The sequence below is a fragment of the Onychomys torridus genome, chromosome 20 (genome assembly GCF_903995425.1).
Source record: "Onychomys torridus chromosome 20, mOncTor1.1, whole genome shotgun sequence".
In the NCBI taxonomy this organism is placed as follows: domain Eukaryota; kingdom Metazoa; phylum Chordata; class Mammalia; order Rodentia; family Cricetidae; genus Onychomys; species Onychomys torridus.
In genome coordinates, this window is record NC_050462.1 from 8787855 (window position 1) to 8805500 (window position 17646).

Consider the following 17646-nt stretch of genomic DNA (forward strand, 5'->3'; position numbering starts at 1 on the left):
TTTCCACTAGGTAAAATGCGTGTCCAGCTGTCATTATCTGTGGGAATCCTGAGGTATGGTGCCACCATTTATAAAGACCACACCGATTTATCTGCCTATTAGTGTCCTATAAGAGACTGTCTATATCTATATCCCATAAGAGGTACAGACTCCACACAGAGGAAAGAAAGATCTCTACTAGCTGTCTTCTCTTGGTCATCTATAAGCACTAAACAACACTGGAAAAGAGTCCAGGGAGGTGGCTTAGTGGGTAAAGGTACTCACCACCGAGACTGAGACCCAAGTTTAGTCTCAGAAACCCACAAGGAAAACGGAGCAAAATGATTCCTACAAATTTTCCATGTGTCTTCAGGTGTGTGTGTGTGTGTGTGTGTGTGTGTGTGTGTGCGCGCGCGCGCAAGCGCGCTGCATACTTTAAAAAAACCTCGAAAAGGGCTCAGAAAACAAGAATACCAGGCTGCAACTGCTTGCCTCCTATCTCCAAAATAAAATGCAATTTGGAGGTGGGGGCTGGAGACATGGCGTTGAGGGTAGAGCACTTAGTGCTCTTGCAAAGAGCCAGAGTTCAGTGCCTAGGAACCACATTAGCTTATACCTGCCCATATCTCAAGGTCCAGCTGAACCAATGCTTGCCCTCCTCTTGCCTCCATGGTTACCTGCACACATACATGGGTGCATGCATGCAAGAAGACATACCCACAAAAATCTAAAATGTGCAAAGCAATTTTTGGAAAGAGGGATTTCTTTACTGATGTCTTTTATTTTACTTTATGGTTAATGTTTTATTGAGTAGGTAATAAGCCAGAACTTAAGATCAGTTCCTTTAAAAGCACATTGATTGGGGATTTGCAATTTGCCGAACACCGTGCTTTGTGATTAGGGATACACAAAGAGAACTCTCAGTGACCGAAAACAAGGTCATGGCGTTCAAACGAACCTTACATGTCTAGGAGAAGCTAAATGGTGCTATGTGGCAGGAACACACAAGGCTGGGAGAAGAGATTAGATTTTTATCATGAAGACAATAAGGAGAGTTAAGTCGTAGGGTGGCATCATTATTTGACTGGTTGATTTTGTGGAGATAATTACAGCAGCTCACAAAGGCTAGAGACAGCACCGTCTCACTAGAGATAGCATCGGGGGTTAACGGTGAATGCTTTAAAGAAATGTTAGTCAGACATGGACGACACCTTAGCTACACTGCAAGTCTGAGACCAGCCCAGACTATACAAGACCCTGTTTAAAAACAGAAAAGAAACACTAAACAGGTAAGATACTAGATTGTGCTGGGTGGCTGTGGCACACGCCTTTAATCCCAGCACTCGGGAGGCAGAGCCAGGCAGATCTCTGTGAGTTCGAGGCCAGCCTGGTCTACAGAGCGAGATTCAGGGAAGGCGCAAAGCTACACAGAGAAACCCTGTCTCGAAAAACAAAAACAAAAACACAAACACAAACAAACAAACAAACAAAAGATACTAGGCTGTAGGTGGAGAAAAATGATTTGATGGTCACAACTCTTTGAGTGGAATAAGAAAAAGAATTGAGGATGCAGAGCTTGTTTGTGGTATCCAGCTCAGGAATTTCAATCCTTAATGGAGCCCGAGAAGATGAGTGTGGCAGGGCTAGAAGCTTGGTGTTAGAACGCCTAGCAGTCTGAAATATCTCCATGAAGGCACACACTAGAGATTGGGAATTCGCTAGAAGTAGTAAGACCACTGTGGATGACATTGTTAGGGAATCCCAGGAAGTGGGGAGGTGAGCTGGGGCAGACTGGCAGATGTCCTCAATCTCCACCCGAATTCTAGGGGAGTAGGTGCAGAGAGAAGCTGGATTGCTGGACACTGTTAGAGTTCAATCTGCAGACATGGCAGGAGAAGGAGGAGAGCCAAAGTCATAGGAACTCTGGGCCTGTCTGCTTCTCTTTTAGCTGGTTAATCTGAGACGCCCTCTACTGGCTCCTGTCTTGAACACTCCGTCCCCAACTGGAGACTGTTGAATGCTGAATGCAGTGGAGTTTCTAGGAAGTAAGGAAGGCCTCCCAGCCGAAGCAGGTCAGTAGGGGTGGGGCCTCTGAAGGTTATGAGGCCCCTCCTCCCACCCCTACCCCAGGTTCCAGCATGCTTTCTGCTTCCTGGTTGACTGCCCTGTGAAAGCTGCTGCCTCACCTGCCTGACTACCAGGTACAGCTCTGCTGCACCAGACTGAACTCTCTCTGAAATCCTGAGCCAAAAGAAACTGTCTGTTGAATTGTTTGAATATTTTGGTCAACCAATACAGCTGGCCTAAAGAAAATGTCTCTGAACGGGTGGTGTGCTTTTTTTAAATCCCAAAGTTCCAGAAGAGGAGGCGAGGATCACTATCTAAGTTCAGAGCTAGCCTGGACTACAATGTTTCCCAGATAGATAGATAGATAGATAGATAGATAGATAGATAGATAGAGGAGAGAGAGAGAGAGAGAGAGAGAGAGAGAGAGATGGGTGGGTGGGTAGATAGATAGATAGATAGAGTACTTCCCTGACCAATAAATAAATACATTAAAAAGAAATTCTCTGACCTATGCTGTCTGGTATTAGGGCTAAGACTCTCCTTATCCATCGGGGTGCTGCTTATAATTTGAAGAAGGAAAGGCTACCTGGACAGAGAAAGGGGAATCAAGACTCACTGGCCTGTGCTTACCTCCCAGTCTAGAAGAAACCCCGCCTGTGTGATGAAGTCTCCATAGAACCAGTTTCTGGGTAGCTGAACATTCATTCCTAAATGTTGGTACACCTGAAGAGGGTACGAGGGCTGCAGATCCCTTTCCCCTTACAGCTCTTCATTTTCATCCCTCTTTTCCTTTTGGTGGTGGGAGTATCAAACTCAGGGCCCGCACACGGTTGGCAGACACTATTCCTGGATCTTGGTTTTTCTGAGATAACTGTCTCCCCAGCCAGCCAGGCTAACCTCAAATTTGTGAACCTCTGCCTCTGCCTCCTGAGTGCGGAGACTCTACAGGCGTGAACCACCACGCTGGATGCCTTGGTTTGCTTCTATGTTGTTATAAACACCATGATGACACAGCAATGTGGGGAGAGGGGGTTATTTCACCTTACAAGTTATAACCAACCATCGAGGGAAACAAGGCAGGAGCCGGGGAGGGGGGCGGGACTGCGGCGTATTGCCTTGCTTCCTATGGCCTGTTCAGCTTGCTCTCAGGCTGCACAGGATCGGGCTCAGGGGTGACCCTGCCCAGTGTTCAGGGCTCTCCCACGTCCATGAAATTGCCCCGCAGATATGCTCAAGAGCCAACCTGGTGGAGGTCCCTCTTCCCAGGTGACTCTAGCCTGTATCTAGTAGGACTACTGCACACAGTCGGGCAATTTGTAGCCTTTAACACTCACTATAAATGAAACAGCAGAATAGGTTGTTCTCAGAATTCTCTGAGCTGCCCGAGCAAATTAATGGAACCTGGGGAGATACGGGGTCGTGAGAACTGTGTGAACTCGTTTGTTCCCTGTCCATAAGCACCGAGACACCTGGGGATTGGTCTGGCATCTAAACAGAGGGCCCAGTGTTGGTATCAGAACTCAACTGGAGTGGAGGACGCCCGGATGTTGTCCCCCGTGGCAGGACTTAAGCTTGCGGGTGGAGCAAAATCCTCACAGGTTTTGAGGTCACAAGTTTCCTGCGTTTCTTACGGCGTGCGAGTAGAGGGGAACTGGGATGTTGTTTGTTTAGATAAGTTCCAATTGTATAGGCCAGAATGGCCTTCAGTGTTCTGTGCCAGTAACCAATTGCTGACTTTCTGCTCTGAATTTGGACCCCGGTGTGTTGACGGTGATCGCTTTGCCGCGGGTGTGGTGTTAAGCGTGGCCAGTAGAGGGCAACAAAGGACCGCTGCGGGCACAAGGCTGCCGCTCCCCGGTGATTCCAGTGTGGCTTTCGGTTATTTCTCCAGCTGCGTGGTCGTCGGTGTGCAAGTACGTGAGAACTGCCCAGAAAGCAGTCTCCTCGCGACTTTGCCCTTTTGGAATGGGTTTGCTGACCTCCCTGCCATCCTTCCCCTCGTGGAGACAGCTGCCCCGGGCCCGAAAACTGAAGCAGCACCCGGCTCTCACTGAGCAGCTCTACTCCATCCCAGTCTCTGTGAGATCCAATAAAATCAGCGCTTGGAGGGAAATGTATACTCTTGGGGTTTATAAGAAACAATGCAGGAGGCGCGGGGTTCTGTCCTCTCGGCAACATAAACAAAAATCCTGGGGAAAGGTGAATAAGCATCAAGTTTGAGAAACACAGTCGCCCAGCGGTGGTGGTGCACGCCTGTAATGCCAGCCTGGTCTACAGCTAGTCCAGGACAGACTCCATAGCTACAGAGAACCCCTGTCTCGAAAAAACAAAACAAAAAACAAAACAAAATGAGAGAGAGAGAGAGAGAGAGAGAGAGAGAGAGAGAGAGAGAGAGAGAGAGAGAGAGACTATGAATCCGAACAAACGGAGAGAATGGAATTCTCAAAGATAAAAGCACAAACGAGGCCAGCCTGGGTGAGATCCAGGACAGCCTCCAAAGCTACACAGAGAAACCCTGTCTCGAAAAACAAAAACAAAACAAAACAAAAAACAAAAAGAAGAAGAAGAGGAAGAAGAAGAAGAAGAAGAAGAAGAAGAAGAAGAAGAAGAAGAAGAAGAAGAAGAAAAAGAAGAAGAAGAAGAAGAAGAAGAAGAAGAAGAAGAAGAAGAAGAAGAAGAAGAAGAAGAAGAAAGGAGAAGGAGAAGAGAGTTGGAGGTTTGTTGGGCTACATTGGTCCATTTCAGATACTGTTTCAATCTCCACCCCTACCCTCTCAAAAAAGATAGTAACCCCCCCCCAAAACCAATTAACAAAACAGACAAAACAAAACAAACTACAGGAGTCATAGAGAGGATAAATGAAAGAAAATGAAAAAGAGTAAAAAAAAAAAAAACATAGAAAACAGAGGGTTCTGTTTTAATTTTCTTTTGCTTACCTTTGAACTCACAATTTTCTTGCTTCAACGTCCCAAGTACTTCACAGGTGTACACTATCGTGTTCACCGAGACTGAGCTTTTTGAAGGAGTGTAGTTTCCCAGTACAAAAACAACCCAGGTAGCCCCGACAATGCTCCAAGTGAATTTGACCTGAAAACAGTTTATACCCTGCCACAGTCCAGCTCCTCTTCTGGTGAACTGTTTATTCATTCCAGTCCTCAGAACCCTAATTATGCCAACCCTCTCACTTTTCCTTGTAGTACAAAGAAAGGCCACGCAAAATACAATGTCTTCACACAAAACAGAAGTGGCCCAGAGCACGCAGTTCTTTGGGGAGGCTCATTTACTTTGGATGTCAGCTTTTCATTTAAGCATGAGTGAAGGAGACATTAGAAAGAGACTTTTTTAAGGCTATGATTCCTAAAAGAAAATTCTTTTCTCTTGAATTTTGAATGCATTGAGAAAGCTGATGCAGAGAATACAGACCAGCTTTAGTGCTGATAACTTTAATCAGAGGATGTTGTCTTACATCTTCAGACAGGTAGGCAGCCTATGACATCTCTGTGTCTTTCCAGGCAGTAGCCTAGGCCCATGGACATGTACTCTTATGACCAAATGGCTTAGATATCTAGAGCAGATCAGTGTATAGGACATTCAGATAAATGTCCAAATATACGACAAGTAGTGTTAGTATGTCCCTCAAATTGCATGGGACATACTTATACTAAATATCTGCATAGATATATTGATTTGCTTTTAAGATATTTTATTTTTTATTTTATGTGTATAGGTGTTTTTGCTTGCATATATGTTTGTGTCCCATGTGTGTGCAGAGCCCTCAGACCAGAAGACGCCTTTGGATCCCCTGAAACTGGAGTTAAAGAAGTTTGTGGGCCACCATGTGGGTGCTGGGGCTCAGCCCTGTTCCCTGGAAGAGCAGCCGGTGTTCTTAATTGCAGAGCCACCTCTCCAGCCCTTGCACTGTGTTTCTCAAATTCAGATTTAACTGGGTATTCTGGACCTGGCGACTCCACTGTCATTGTTCTTACTGCCTCAGAACTTGCCCCAGATAGTTTGCATCTTGTTAACATTCTCACTGCCTTAAAGAGAAAGTTCTTTATTTTTAAATTAATAGATTAATCTTAAGACAGGATCTCACTATGTAGCCCTGCCTGGCTTTGAACTTGCTATATAGATCCAGCTGACTTCAAACTCAGAGATCTGGTTGCTTCTGCTTAAAGGATTAAAGGTATACACCACCACACCCAGTTAAAATCCTTTATTTCTGATGTGAGCTTCAAGGCCCTGCCAAGCTTTCCACTTCACTGCATCTCTGTCTTGCCTTCAAGCTTCAACACGGCCGGTTCTGCCTGGATGTTACCTCCCTCCCATCCTCTGTAATCCTTAGACCTTTTCTCCCATATCTTTCTATATCAGTCAGCTCTCTGTTACTGTAACAAATACCAAAGGCAGTCAATTTAAAAACCATAAAGGTTTATTTCAATGCACAGCTTTAGAGGTTTCGACCTTTTAGTTGTCTATACCTGATAGATGCTTTGCATTATGCCAGGCATGTAACAAGTTTCTGACCCACCCATCAGCTCCCAAATAAACACATGGAGACTTCTTGTTAATTATGAAAATTCAGCCCTACCTTAGACTTATTTCTGACTAGCTCTTATAACTTAAATTAACCCATTTCTATTAACCTATGTGTTGCCACATGCTTGTGGCTTTTACCTCTCCTCCTGCATATCCTGCTTCCTCTCTGTCCCCTCTGGTGTCTCTCCTGGGCTTAGATTAGTCTCTTTTCTCTCTGCCTGGAAGTCCAGCCTATCCTCTTCTTGTCTAGCCATTGGCCACTCAGCCCTTTATTAAACCAATCAAAAGGTGCCTTAGCAGAGACAGGTCTTCACAGTGTACAAAAAGGTTATTCCACAACACAGGCATGAAGATATATATATATATATATATATATATATATATATATATGTATATATATATGTATGTATAGATAGATGGATAGATAGATAGTAAATGAGTAAAGTTGACTTTCAGATTATTAACCCCAAAGTTCTCTCAAACAATATGATGGTGTCTGGGGCGGGGGTAGTGGGGTAGGGTTGGGTGGTGGCAATGGGGTTCCTTACGGCACCTTCTCTAAGTGCCCTGTATAAATCATGGTTGTCGTTCCCATAAAGAAAAACAGCACCTGTGTTAGAGATTGCACCAAACCAGAATTACAGGCCTTTGTGATTATGAACAGTCACAGTTGTTGCAGACCAGAGCCAAATTATCTTGGGATAGTTTTGGTTCTTTGGAAAGCCATTCTCAACAGGTGGTGGTGGCGCACACCTTTAATCCCAGCACTTGGAAGGCAGAGACTGGCAGATCTCTTCGAGTTCAAGGCCAGCCTGGTCTACAGAGTGAGTTCCAGGACAGCCAGGACTGTTAGACAGAGAAACCCTGTCTCGAAAAACAAAGAAACAAAACAAAACAAAAAGCCATTCTCTCTCTATGTCTGACCTAATAACCTTGTGACTAAAACAACTTTTCAGTTGTATTTGAGGGGCCCTGAAATGGCTCAGCAGGACCAGATGCTTGCTTCAAAGCCTGACTACCTGGGTTCAATTCCCTGAACCCACAGGCTAGAACAGAAACGACTGACTCACCACCCGCTTCCCTCCAAACACACAGAAGTGCCCGTGCACACACAAACATTCATACAAGTAACTATAGTTTAAAAAATAAAAAATGTTCTTAGCAGATCACTATCAAAAGCTAAGGCATCAGGATAGTATCTAAATCCGTTAGAATTTTCCCTGCTTTGCCGCAACCAGCCTAACCCGTGGCCTCAAAAATGCATTTGGTAAATGCCTTGACCAGTGATTTTCTTTTTTTTATAACTAATCAAACCTCGTGTAAGCACAGAGTAGATGATGTCATTTGGGGGTCAAGCTGAATATGTGTTCCCTAACCACAGTCACCCACATTTGTCCCAAGAGCAAACCTGAGACAGGAGCTTTGCTTTTGACCATGCTTTTGCATGGTCAGGGGGACAGCGGGGTGGGTTACCTGTTGAGCTGGGTGGGTCCCAGCCGGCTTTGCCGGGCAGAGTCCAGAGGGCAGAGCCCGCAGCGCACGCGCAGAGGGGAGGGAGCGCGCCTGCGCTTGCCCCTCCGCCCTCCAGGTGGCGCTGGCGACCCGCCGCCGCCTCTCGGAGGCCAACCCGGGCGGCGCCGGCCGCCTTGCGGGCCGCGGGTCCGCCTCCGCCGCGCCGAGGGCGTGGGCTCCGGGCTCCCGGAAGCGGCGGCCGCGGCGTGGAGCCCAGCGGGCTGTCGGTCGCCGGAGCCACAATGCACGGCGACCGGGGGCTGTGAGCTGAGCGCGGCGGCGCGGCCGTGGATGGCGGCTCGCTGAGGCGGTGGCGCGGCGCGGGCTCCTCCCGGCGTGGGGTGGCGGGGCCGCCGGGGTGATGCTGCTCAAGCTCCTGCAGAGACAGACCTATACCTGCCTATCCCACAGGTATGGGCTCTACGTCTGCTTCGTGGGCGTCGTGGTCACCATCGTCTCGGCTTTCCAGTTCGGAGAGGTGAGTAGCGGAGCCCGAGCCTTGCAGCCGCGTGCGCAGCCCTCCCTGGCTAGCCCGGTGCTGCCGGCGTCCCGGGTCTCCCTCCTGCCTCCCCATCCTCTCCCTGCAGCCTGGGGACCAGCACACAGCCCCACCGGCCCCCGAGCGCCGACAGCGTGCATCCTCTCCCCCGCTCCGCTGCGGCAGCTGCAATGCACGCCCGGGCCCCCCATGCTCCTATGTGCGGGTGCCCTTCCTTCCCCGGGCTGTCCCCAAGAGCCCTCCAGGCCTTGCGCCGGTGAAAACTGCCTTCTAGCATATGCAGTCTGTTTTTTTTTTTTTTTTTTTTTCTTTTCTGTAGTGACCCCTTTATTCCTTGGCCCTCCTCCAGATCCAGTCCTCCAGTGCCACCCTATTAATCTTCCACCTTTCACAAAACACCTTATCTTCTTAATCCGGTTCCTTCTGATTTCAGACTTTGTCTAAGAGGCACGTGCAGTTTTGCATGTGAATTTTGCAGAGTAAATAAGGGGAGATTTTTTTTTTTCTTAACTTTTTTCCCTTCCTTTTTCACTCTTGCTGTGCTGTGTTGAACAGCTAAAGCTGTATGTCAGTGGGTGGAGGCCTTAACTGGTAAGAATGTTCACGTTGCTGGGAGGCACCAAGTGCTTATCTCAGATGAGCTGAGTAGGGTCCCTGTCAGGTGACTAGGACTGCCTGTCGACCTTGGAACTCCCGGCCCGGACCTCTGGGGAGCCAGCACAGACCCTTGCGTCATGGGGCATGCTAATACTTTTTAGATCAAGGCGCTGGTCTTTCATGGACCGAGACCTGAACTTAAAATCAGTTGGGTTAGATTGTAAACTATTCAAAGGGCACAGGCAACCGGTTTGGGAGATGGGAAGCACCGGGATAAATGGGTTTTTTGTTGTGCTTCTTTGGAGACATACGTTGGACGTTTGTGGACTGAAATTACTCTTTGTTTTAAATTTCACAGTTATTTGGTTCATGGCCATCTGATATGGTACTCTGTCTTAAGTGTGCAAAGGGTGATGAGCTCGTCAGAAATAGATGGGCACAGGAGTGTGATTCAACAAAACACTGCTTCTGGAAACAGGAAGAAACGTTGTGCTTTCAAATGGTTTGAAATCTGTCCCTATTGTTTATATTTAGTAGGAGGTTAAAAGAGTTTTAAAATGAACAGGATAGCTTTATAAAATGCCACAATACACACGTGTGCCGACGGCAGCACCCACACTGGACTGTAAAAGATCTGTAGAGGAGGTGCTATCTGTTTAAATGCCGTCTGTAACTCTAGCCCAAGCCCAGTGCCAGGCACCGCCACTGTATGCAGACTAAGCATGTGTCTAGGGACTGGCTGAATTATATGGCATGTGTCTAAGTGTGTTTTCAGTGGTTCTAGGGACTAGAAAAATAGTCTTGCAGGTGGGCTTGTAATTGTGGGATATTTTTCTTAGTCTTGCACTGTCCTGTAGTCTGTCTTTATTTCATGTATTGTAACTTAATGTTTCTGCAGTTAGTGTCTGACTGCTTTTGGATGACTTTGTTTTTAAAATGGTCTGAACTGAGTTGCTTGGGCTGGCCAGAAGTCTGCAGTCTTCCCGACTCAGCCCTCCCGAATGTTGAGGTCACCGAGTTATGTTTTTAATCTGGTTGATTTTAAGTGAGCACAGTTTATTAACCACAGCATAAAATACATTTGTTACAGCCTTAAAGTCCCCCATAAATTTTTATTTTATTTTATTTTATTTTGAGATAGAGTCTCACCGTGTAGCCCATGGCTGGCCTGGAACTCCCTATGTAGACTAGGCTGGCCTTGCACTCACAGATATCCACCTGTCTCTGCCTCCAGAGTGCTGGGATTGAAGGTGTGCACAAACAGTGCCCGGTTTGTAGATTAAATAAGAGAATGAAGAGTGGAGTGGCAGGTGGCAGCTGGTCTGTGGGGTGCTCACACAGAACAGTGGAGAAGAGAGGCAGGAGGGCTGGGTAGATGGAATGTGGTTTTGACTGACGGTTCCAGCTAATGATAATAACCATGATAATAACAAACATAGTCCATACTAGCCATTCTCTTGACTGCATTACATACTAATTTATTCTTCACACTATCATCTGATAGGGATAGTTATTGTTTTACCCACTTTACAGGTTATGCAACTGAGGTATTTGCATATGCTAACACAGCTAATTCATGGCAGACATTTGCTTCAAAGTTAGACAGTTGGCTTTGGTGTCCTAGTCGTAATAACACTTCTTTTTAAAAAAAGATTTTCATTACATTTATTTATGTTATGTGCATGCATGTGGGTGGGTACACATATGTCACAATGTGTGTATGGTTCTCTCTCTCCACCTCGTGGTTCCCAGGGATCAAACTCAGGTTGTCAGGTTTGGCAGCAAGTGCCCTTATCCTGTGAGCTATCTCATTACATCACTACCTCCTCTGGGGGACTGAACCTCCCCTGAACTGCACCACCAGCTCCGATGGTTTCTTGGTTTCTCAAGCAGCCCACACTTTTCTCATCTGATTTGGGAAAAGCAATCTAACCTCTCTAAGCTTCCTCTTCTTCAAAATCGAGGCAAGAATATCTTCTTACCAGGGTTGCTAGTGGGAGTTAAGTGTCTGAAGCCCTTCATTGGTTTGATAGCCCATAACAAACCCTTGTTGAACTGTCACAGATAATGCTAGATAATGCTACTCTTAATGTTATCATATGGTTAACTCTCTCTAATATCACCAACTTGTTAACTAGTTATAATGCATATAATGGTTAAGAAAATCATTGTTAAATTGTGAGTTCATTATTTTCCCCCTCTTAGTGTTAGAGGAAATGTGGGCATTTTTTCTTTGTTTGTTTGTTTGTTTGGTTTCTCTGAGTAGCTTTGTGCCTTTCCTGGAAGTCACTCTGTAGCCCAGGCTGGCCTTGAACTCACAGAGAGCCACCTCACCTGGCTCTGCCTCCCGAGTGCTGGGATTAAAGGTGTGCGCCACCACTGCCCGGCCTGGGTATATAATTTTTAACTCTGTGTGTGTGTGTGTGTGTGTGTGTGTGTGTGTGTGTGTGAAGATCCCCTGGAGCTGGAGTGACAGGTGATGTGAGCAGTTCAGTATGGATGCTGGGGTCCAAACTCCAGCCTGCTGGAAGAGCAATACATGCTCTCGAACTTCTTAGCCATCTCTCCAGCCTCTGCTGGGGTGCCCCACCCTGAGTGTTTGAGATGAGATCACATGTACCCCAGGCTGGCCTCCTTCCACCTCCCTAGTCCCCGATCCACAGCAGGCTTTATGTGACCAATGAAGCTATCTCCCCAGCCCCCGTTTGCATTTTAATAAGCCATTTGAACACTGGCCCAAATATTGAGGGAAAATATAATCAAAGGAGGTATCTGCTAAGTAATTTATTTTCCCCTCTAAATCGAGCCAAGTACTTTCTGGAAAACCCTTGGGAATTCTGATAAAAATCGAAGCACAGCTGGATCCAGAGGTGACAGTCTAGAGGGTGAGCCCTCATAGGGGACATGGAAATGACACATCTCTGAGGTATGGTGAAGAGGTTTTTGTTGTAGATTTGAGGGAGAGTGCATCCAGAGGCACCTGGAAGAGTCCAGAGCAGAGAGAGAAAGTAGTAGACTGAGCATGGCAGTAGAGTGAACCAGGCCATGAGGGGAGGTTGGAGAGGGAGACAAGGAGCGAGCTAACGCGTGGCCGAAATGGCAGGGTTGTATAGGAATGAGAAGCTGGGGGGAGGGAAGGAAGCCCGTGAGCTGGAGAAATTAATGTAGGGGCATGCTGAGAAGAGCTGAGGGGAGCCAGGATGCCAGCACGTACTTCCTAACAGGTGCTGAGAGAGCCTGGAGGTGAGCTGCTAATCTGCACCCCAGTTAGCCATTAGTCTCTTTAGGACCCGGCAGGCCACAGCACTGGGTGAAGCTAGCAGGACTAACTTGTTTGATGTAAGTCATGTGAGTCTGAGAGTCCCAGTTTCTTGTAAGTCAGAGCACTTGACTGTGTCCTTAAGAATCCTTTAAGGAATCTAGATCAACTGTGCCTGTAATTCAGAAACGCTTGATTCTGCTTTGTATAGTATAACGTGACTGTAATATTAGCATTCAGGAGACAAGCAGGAGGTCTGAGCTTTAGAGGTTAGCCTAGGCTACACAGTGAGATTTTTGACTCAAAGGAAAAGGAAAACTTTTGGCTTCAACATTAGTGTTTGTTCTGTCTTATTATAGTTGCTATTATGTGTCGTTAAGACATGCATGCTCTTGAGGTAAGAATGTATTTCAGGCCTACCCTCATTTTATATACAAATCTACACACCCTTTCCTGAAACTTCCACAACTACTGCTTTATCTTACCATCAAATGCCTGCACTCTCTATAGTGAAGTACATGAATATTTATACTCCATGAGGAAAATAATGACTATAAATAGTCTCATGTCAGTTAGGTCAGGTTTTACCACCAAATGAGTTCAAGGCAGGTCAAGTATGCTGCCAAGTGAGGGACAGAACAGAGCTGGTGTTTGGAGCTTTTTGGATTTTAGGATTCTGAATGGAAGGTTGCAGATCACCAATTACGTGGGTATTTGTATGTGTGCCTTGTCTTACTTGGGAATGAATGTATCAGTTTCTTCGGGAAACTAAGCGTGGAAACAAATTAATTCACCTAAGAAAGTCAATAGGCTCAGTTAAGTCTGCTCCTGTGTACAAGAATTTCCCCATTATCTCCCTGTTCTTTCCTTTGTCTGTTGAAGGTCATGTTTTTGTATTAATGAAGTACACTTTTTCCATGATAAAGAGGATTGAAAACCGGATCCAGCTCAAGTTACCTTTGCAACTAGTTTCTTAACTGGTCCAATTTCAGGAAAGAAGTGTATGTTACCATGTTTGTTTTTGATTAGTTTCCTGATTAAACTGTTAGGTTTTTAGTGTGTTCTTGGTCAGAGGCAAAAAATAAAATAAAGGTGAACAGGAGACCCATCTGAGGGCATAGTCCATGGCCTACACAAGCTAATTCTCCGCAGTGCCCAAAATGAGTTATTCCCAGCTGATCCTGTGAGTTGGGGGCTCTCTCTGTCACAGCTTTATAATTTATTTTTGCATTCAGAGGTTTTATGAAAAACTAGTTGTTTTGCTAGGAATGGTGGTGTATGCCCTTAATCCTAGCACTTGGGAGACAGGCAAGTGGATCTTTTGAGTATGAAGCCAGCCTGGTCTATATTATAAGTTGCTGGTCAGCCAGGGCTACGGAGTGAGACAATTGTGTCTCACAAAACAAAAGCAGCAACGAGCCGGGATCCCAGCCCTGGGAGGCAGAGGCAGGCGGATCTGTGAGTTCGAGGCCAGCCTGGTCTACAGAGTGAGTTTAAGGGCAGGAACCAAAATCACACAGAGAAACCCTGTCTTGAAAAACAAAACAAAACAAAACAAGGGTTGGGGATTTAGCTCAGTGGTAGAACGCTTGCCTAGCAAGCGCAAGGCCCTGGGTTCGGTCCTCAGATCTGGTGGGGGGGAGAGGAAAAAAAACAAAACAAAGGCAGCTAAAACAACAAAGTGGCTTCAGAACTGCTGGCCAACCTATTCAAGGCCTCTCCCTCCCTTTTTTTTTTTTTTTTTTAAATGTTCAGGAATGTACATTTACAATTAGTCGGGAGGGTGGGTACACACCTTTAATCCCAGCACTGGAGAGGCAGAGGCAGGTGGATCTCTGCGAGTTCGAGGCCATCCTGGTCTGTAAATTGAGTTCCAGGACAGCCAAGGTTACACAAAGAAATCCTGTTTTGAAAAACAATAACAAACAAAAAACAAAAAAATGTGCATTTATGTACATTCATTGGGCAGTTCACACAGGAAACCTGAACTGGCTGGCCGTATGGCTCTAGGGGTAGTGTTTGCCGCCCAAGTAAGCCCAACAGCCTGAGCTAGATCCCTGGAACTCCTGTAAAGGCCGAAAGAGACAATCAACTCCTCACAGTTACTCTCTGACTTACACAGACTCTCTCTCTCTCTCTCTCTCTCTCTCTCTCTCTCTCTCCCCCTCTCCCCCTCTCCCTCTCTCTCGTGTGCCGCACGGCACTGATAAAAAATAATCATGAACACACTCTTAATGTAATTAGTGCTATGGAGAAAATGTTAGGGATCACATAGAACTTTTCTTTAAAAATGTCTTTATTTGGGGAAAGACATTTACCACTACCAGAGCCCAGGTAATTGGCAAAGCAGAGACTGTCGAAATCACTGCTCAACTCTTGGTAAATGGAAAATGTTTATTGACCAGAAGGTGCCAAGTAAATTCTGGAGCATATGGTTGGATGGGTGGTTGGACGGACGGATGGATGGATGAAGGGTGTTTTTTTGTTCTTGGTTTTTTTTTGTTTTTTTTTTTGAGACGGGGTTTCTTTGGAACTTTGGAGCCTGTCCTGGACTAGCTCTGTAGACCAGACTGGCCTCGAACTCACAGAGATCCAGAAGGGTGGTTTTTAACTAGCATCCTTTTAACCTCATTTTCAGTGAAGGTAAGGTTTCTACTCTGATATAGGGTGTTTTCAAACATGATTAATGTGACTGTAACTTGTCCATTTTCATGTCCTGAAATTCATTTTTGTTCTAGGAAATTTTCGTAGACACCGGAGGCCTGCTGTTAGGATGCACAGAGCATGCTCATAGGTGTAGCTCAGGCTGGGGAGAGGAGGCCACTGCACACATAAGACCGTGTAAGAGTGTAAGGGAAAAGGGAATTCAATATGTCAATAACAGTTTAGTTTAAGGGAAGAAAAATCACTGGTTGAAACCTTTTAGAGGAGCCCCGGAGACCTTTGCAGGAGGCACAAGCCTTAGGGTGGTCTCATAAATAGGGGGGCGTGTGGCCAGAGGGAAGGAAAGAATGCTTTGGAGTTGCTGAGCAGAGGCTTGTTGCATTTCGAATCTCTGGTCACTGGAAATGGCTGCTGGTTGTCAATAGTAGTACTAGGTTGCTAGTGACATATTCCAACTCAGACCTGGTTTTTGTTTTTAAAGAGCTTATTAGCTGGTGTAACTGGACAGGCTAAACCTCTGGCAGGTTGGATCAAGGTGCTTGAATGATTCCTTCCTGTTCTTCAGCTCCCTCAGACAGCCTACCCCAACCGGGTGTGGCCGCCAGCTTCCCTTCTGCCCAACTAGTAACTGCAGAGCCTCTCTCTCTCTGTAGGGCCGGCCACACTTGCCCTGGGGATGAATGCCCTAGTTAAACCCATCAGCCATCCAAATCATCTGCAGAGCCTCGGGGCTGGGAGGGCCTGGGAGTCACAGCTGAACCACACGATTTGAGAAGGCTACCCCGAGAACAGATATCACACTCTTATCAAAGATTGGCCAGAGCAACAACTGTCCAAGATACCAGCTGCAGTTCAGACCCATTTCCTTTCCTTGGCCTTCACGTTATGCTGGTGATAACTGTTTTCCCTTTATCTTGTAGATATAGTCTTGAGCTGTTTGCATGGAAAGTATCTGTGAAGTTGTAGTCATTCTATTTTTTAAAGATTTTTTTAAAATTTATTATGTATACAGTGTTCTGTCTACAGGCCAGAAGAGGGCATCGGATCTCATTACAGATGGTTATGAGCCACCATGAATTGAACTCAGGACCTCTGGAAGAGCAGCCAGTGCTCTTAACCTCTGAGCCATCTCTCCAGCCCTGAAGTTTGTATTCTTGTATGGGTATATTATCCTGGGACCTTGCTAAATACGGCTCAAGGGTACACCATAAATCTTCCAGCAGTGATTCAGAGAATAACATATATAGCAACTTCATAGTTGCATTTGGTCAACTTTTGAGTCTGTTCTTTTTTATTAATGAATTTTGGTATGTTGTGAAAGCAAGATTTCCTGACCTCCTGGCCTCTGGCAGACAATAGGTGTCTGTAGAGGATTGCTCTCTGCAGCAGCTCTGCCTCCCCTTCCCTCCCCTCCCTTCCCCTCCCCCTCTCACTGCTCCTGTGTCTTAAATGCCTAGCACCTACCTCACACTCCCCTCCTGGGGCAGACAGCCATATTTATCACGGTGTTCTTCCCACCCCCAAGCCCAGACACAGTGTCAGGAAAAAGTGCAGTATCCTGGGGTTCTACCGGGACCCTAGAGCTCTCCCAGAAATGGAGGAAGAACGCATCCGAGACCTAAATTCTTCCCTGGCATTGTCACCCATTGCATCATACAACCATGCCTGAAAGAACACCCAGGCATTTGTATTATGTAGGAGTGAAGTTTCTTTATGAAAGAAGAAGAAACAAAGGCTACGCCATTAACTGTGCTTGTCTGGATGAGCATAGTAGGCTGTCAGTTGGGCCCAAGATGTGTATTGCTCATTGGTAACAAAAAATTCTCAGTTGGCCTGGGCATGGTGGTGAGCCGTGGGGAGCCGGAATAGGCAGATCTTTGTGTTCGAAGCCAGCCTGGTTACAAACTTCTGTGGTCACTTCAGATTGCAAACTCTTAATATCCCTTCAGCATTAGGGTGGCCGATCTCGGGGAATAACTGATTCCAGAGCCTAAAGTTGAGGCTTTGTGGGGCTGGAGAGATGGCTCAGAGGTTAAGAGCATCATTTACTCTTCCAGAGGTCCTGAGTTCAATTCCCAGCAACCACATGGTGGCTCACAACATCTGTAATGAGATCTGGTGCCCTTTTCTGGCCTGCAGTTATACATGCTGTATACATAATAAATAAATAAATCTAAAAAAGGGAATTATTAAAAAAAAAAATTGAGGCTTTGTGCCCTCCCCTAGCTAGGCCTGCAATAGACAGCAAACCCAAAACTGAGGAAAGAGATGGGTTTGTGGGCCTCTCTCTTTCCTAACCCAGTGAGCGAGCGAGAGCGTGCAGAAGACAGCCAGGAAACAGGGCAGGAAGTCCTTCCTATGTAAGTGTGAAGACCTCAGGTTTGCCAAGTGTCAGATACCTAAAGGGCATGCTTCTGAGACCACTTCTCCCACCACCCTGGGAGCTGTGGCTTGGTCATCTTGCTGAGACCAAATACCACTTTCATTTAGATGGGTTGGTAACTCCTTCCATAGCCTCAGGGGCTTTTCA

At 46.3% G+C, this 17646-nt stretch overlaps 1 protein-coding gene across 1 annotated transcript in view; it reads left to right on the top strand.

The window, feature by feature from the left end:
• Positions 1 to 8193: 8193 nt before the first annotated feature.
• The window catches only part of Gnptab (N-acetylglucosamine-1-phosphate transferase subunits alpha and beta), a 74526-nt gene continuing 65073 nt past the window's right edge, over positions 8194 to 17646 (top strand). The window contains exon 1 of the mRNA XM_036169689.1: positions 8194 to 8575. Within this exon, the coding sequence (XP_036025582.1) occupies positions 8459 to 8575 (117 nt within the window). The 5' untranslated portion in view covers positions 8194 to 8458. The remainder of the gene's footprint in view (positions 8576 to 17646) is intronic.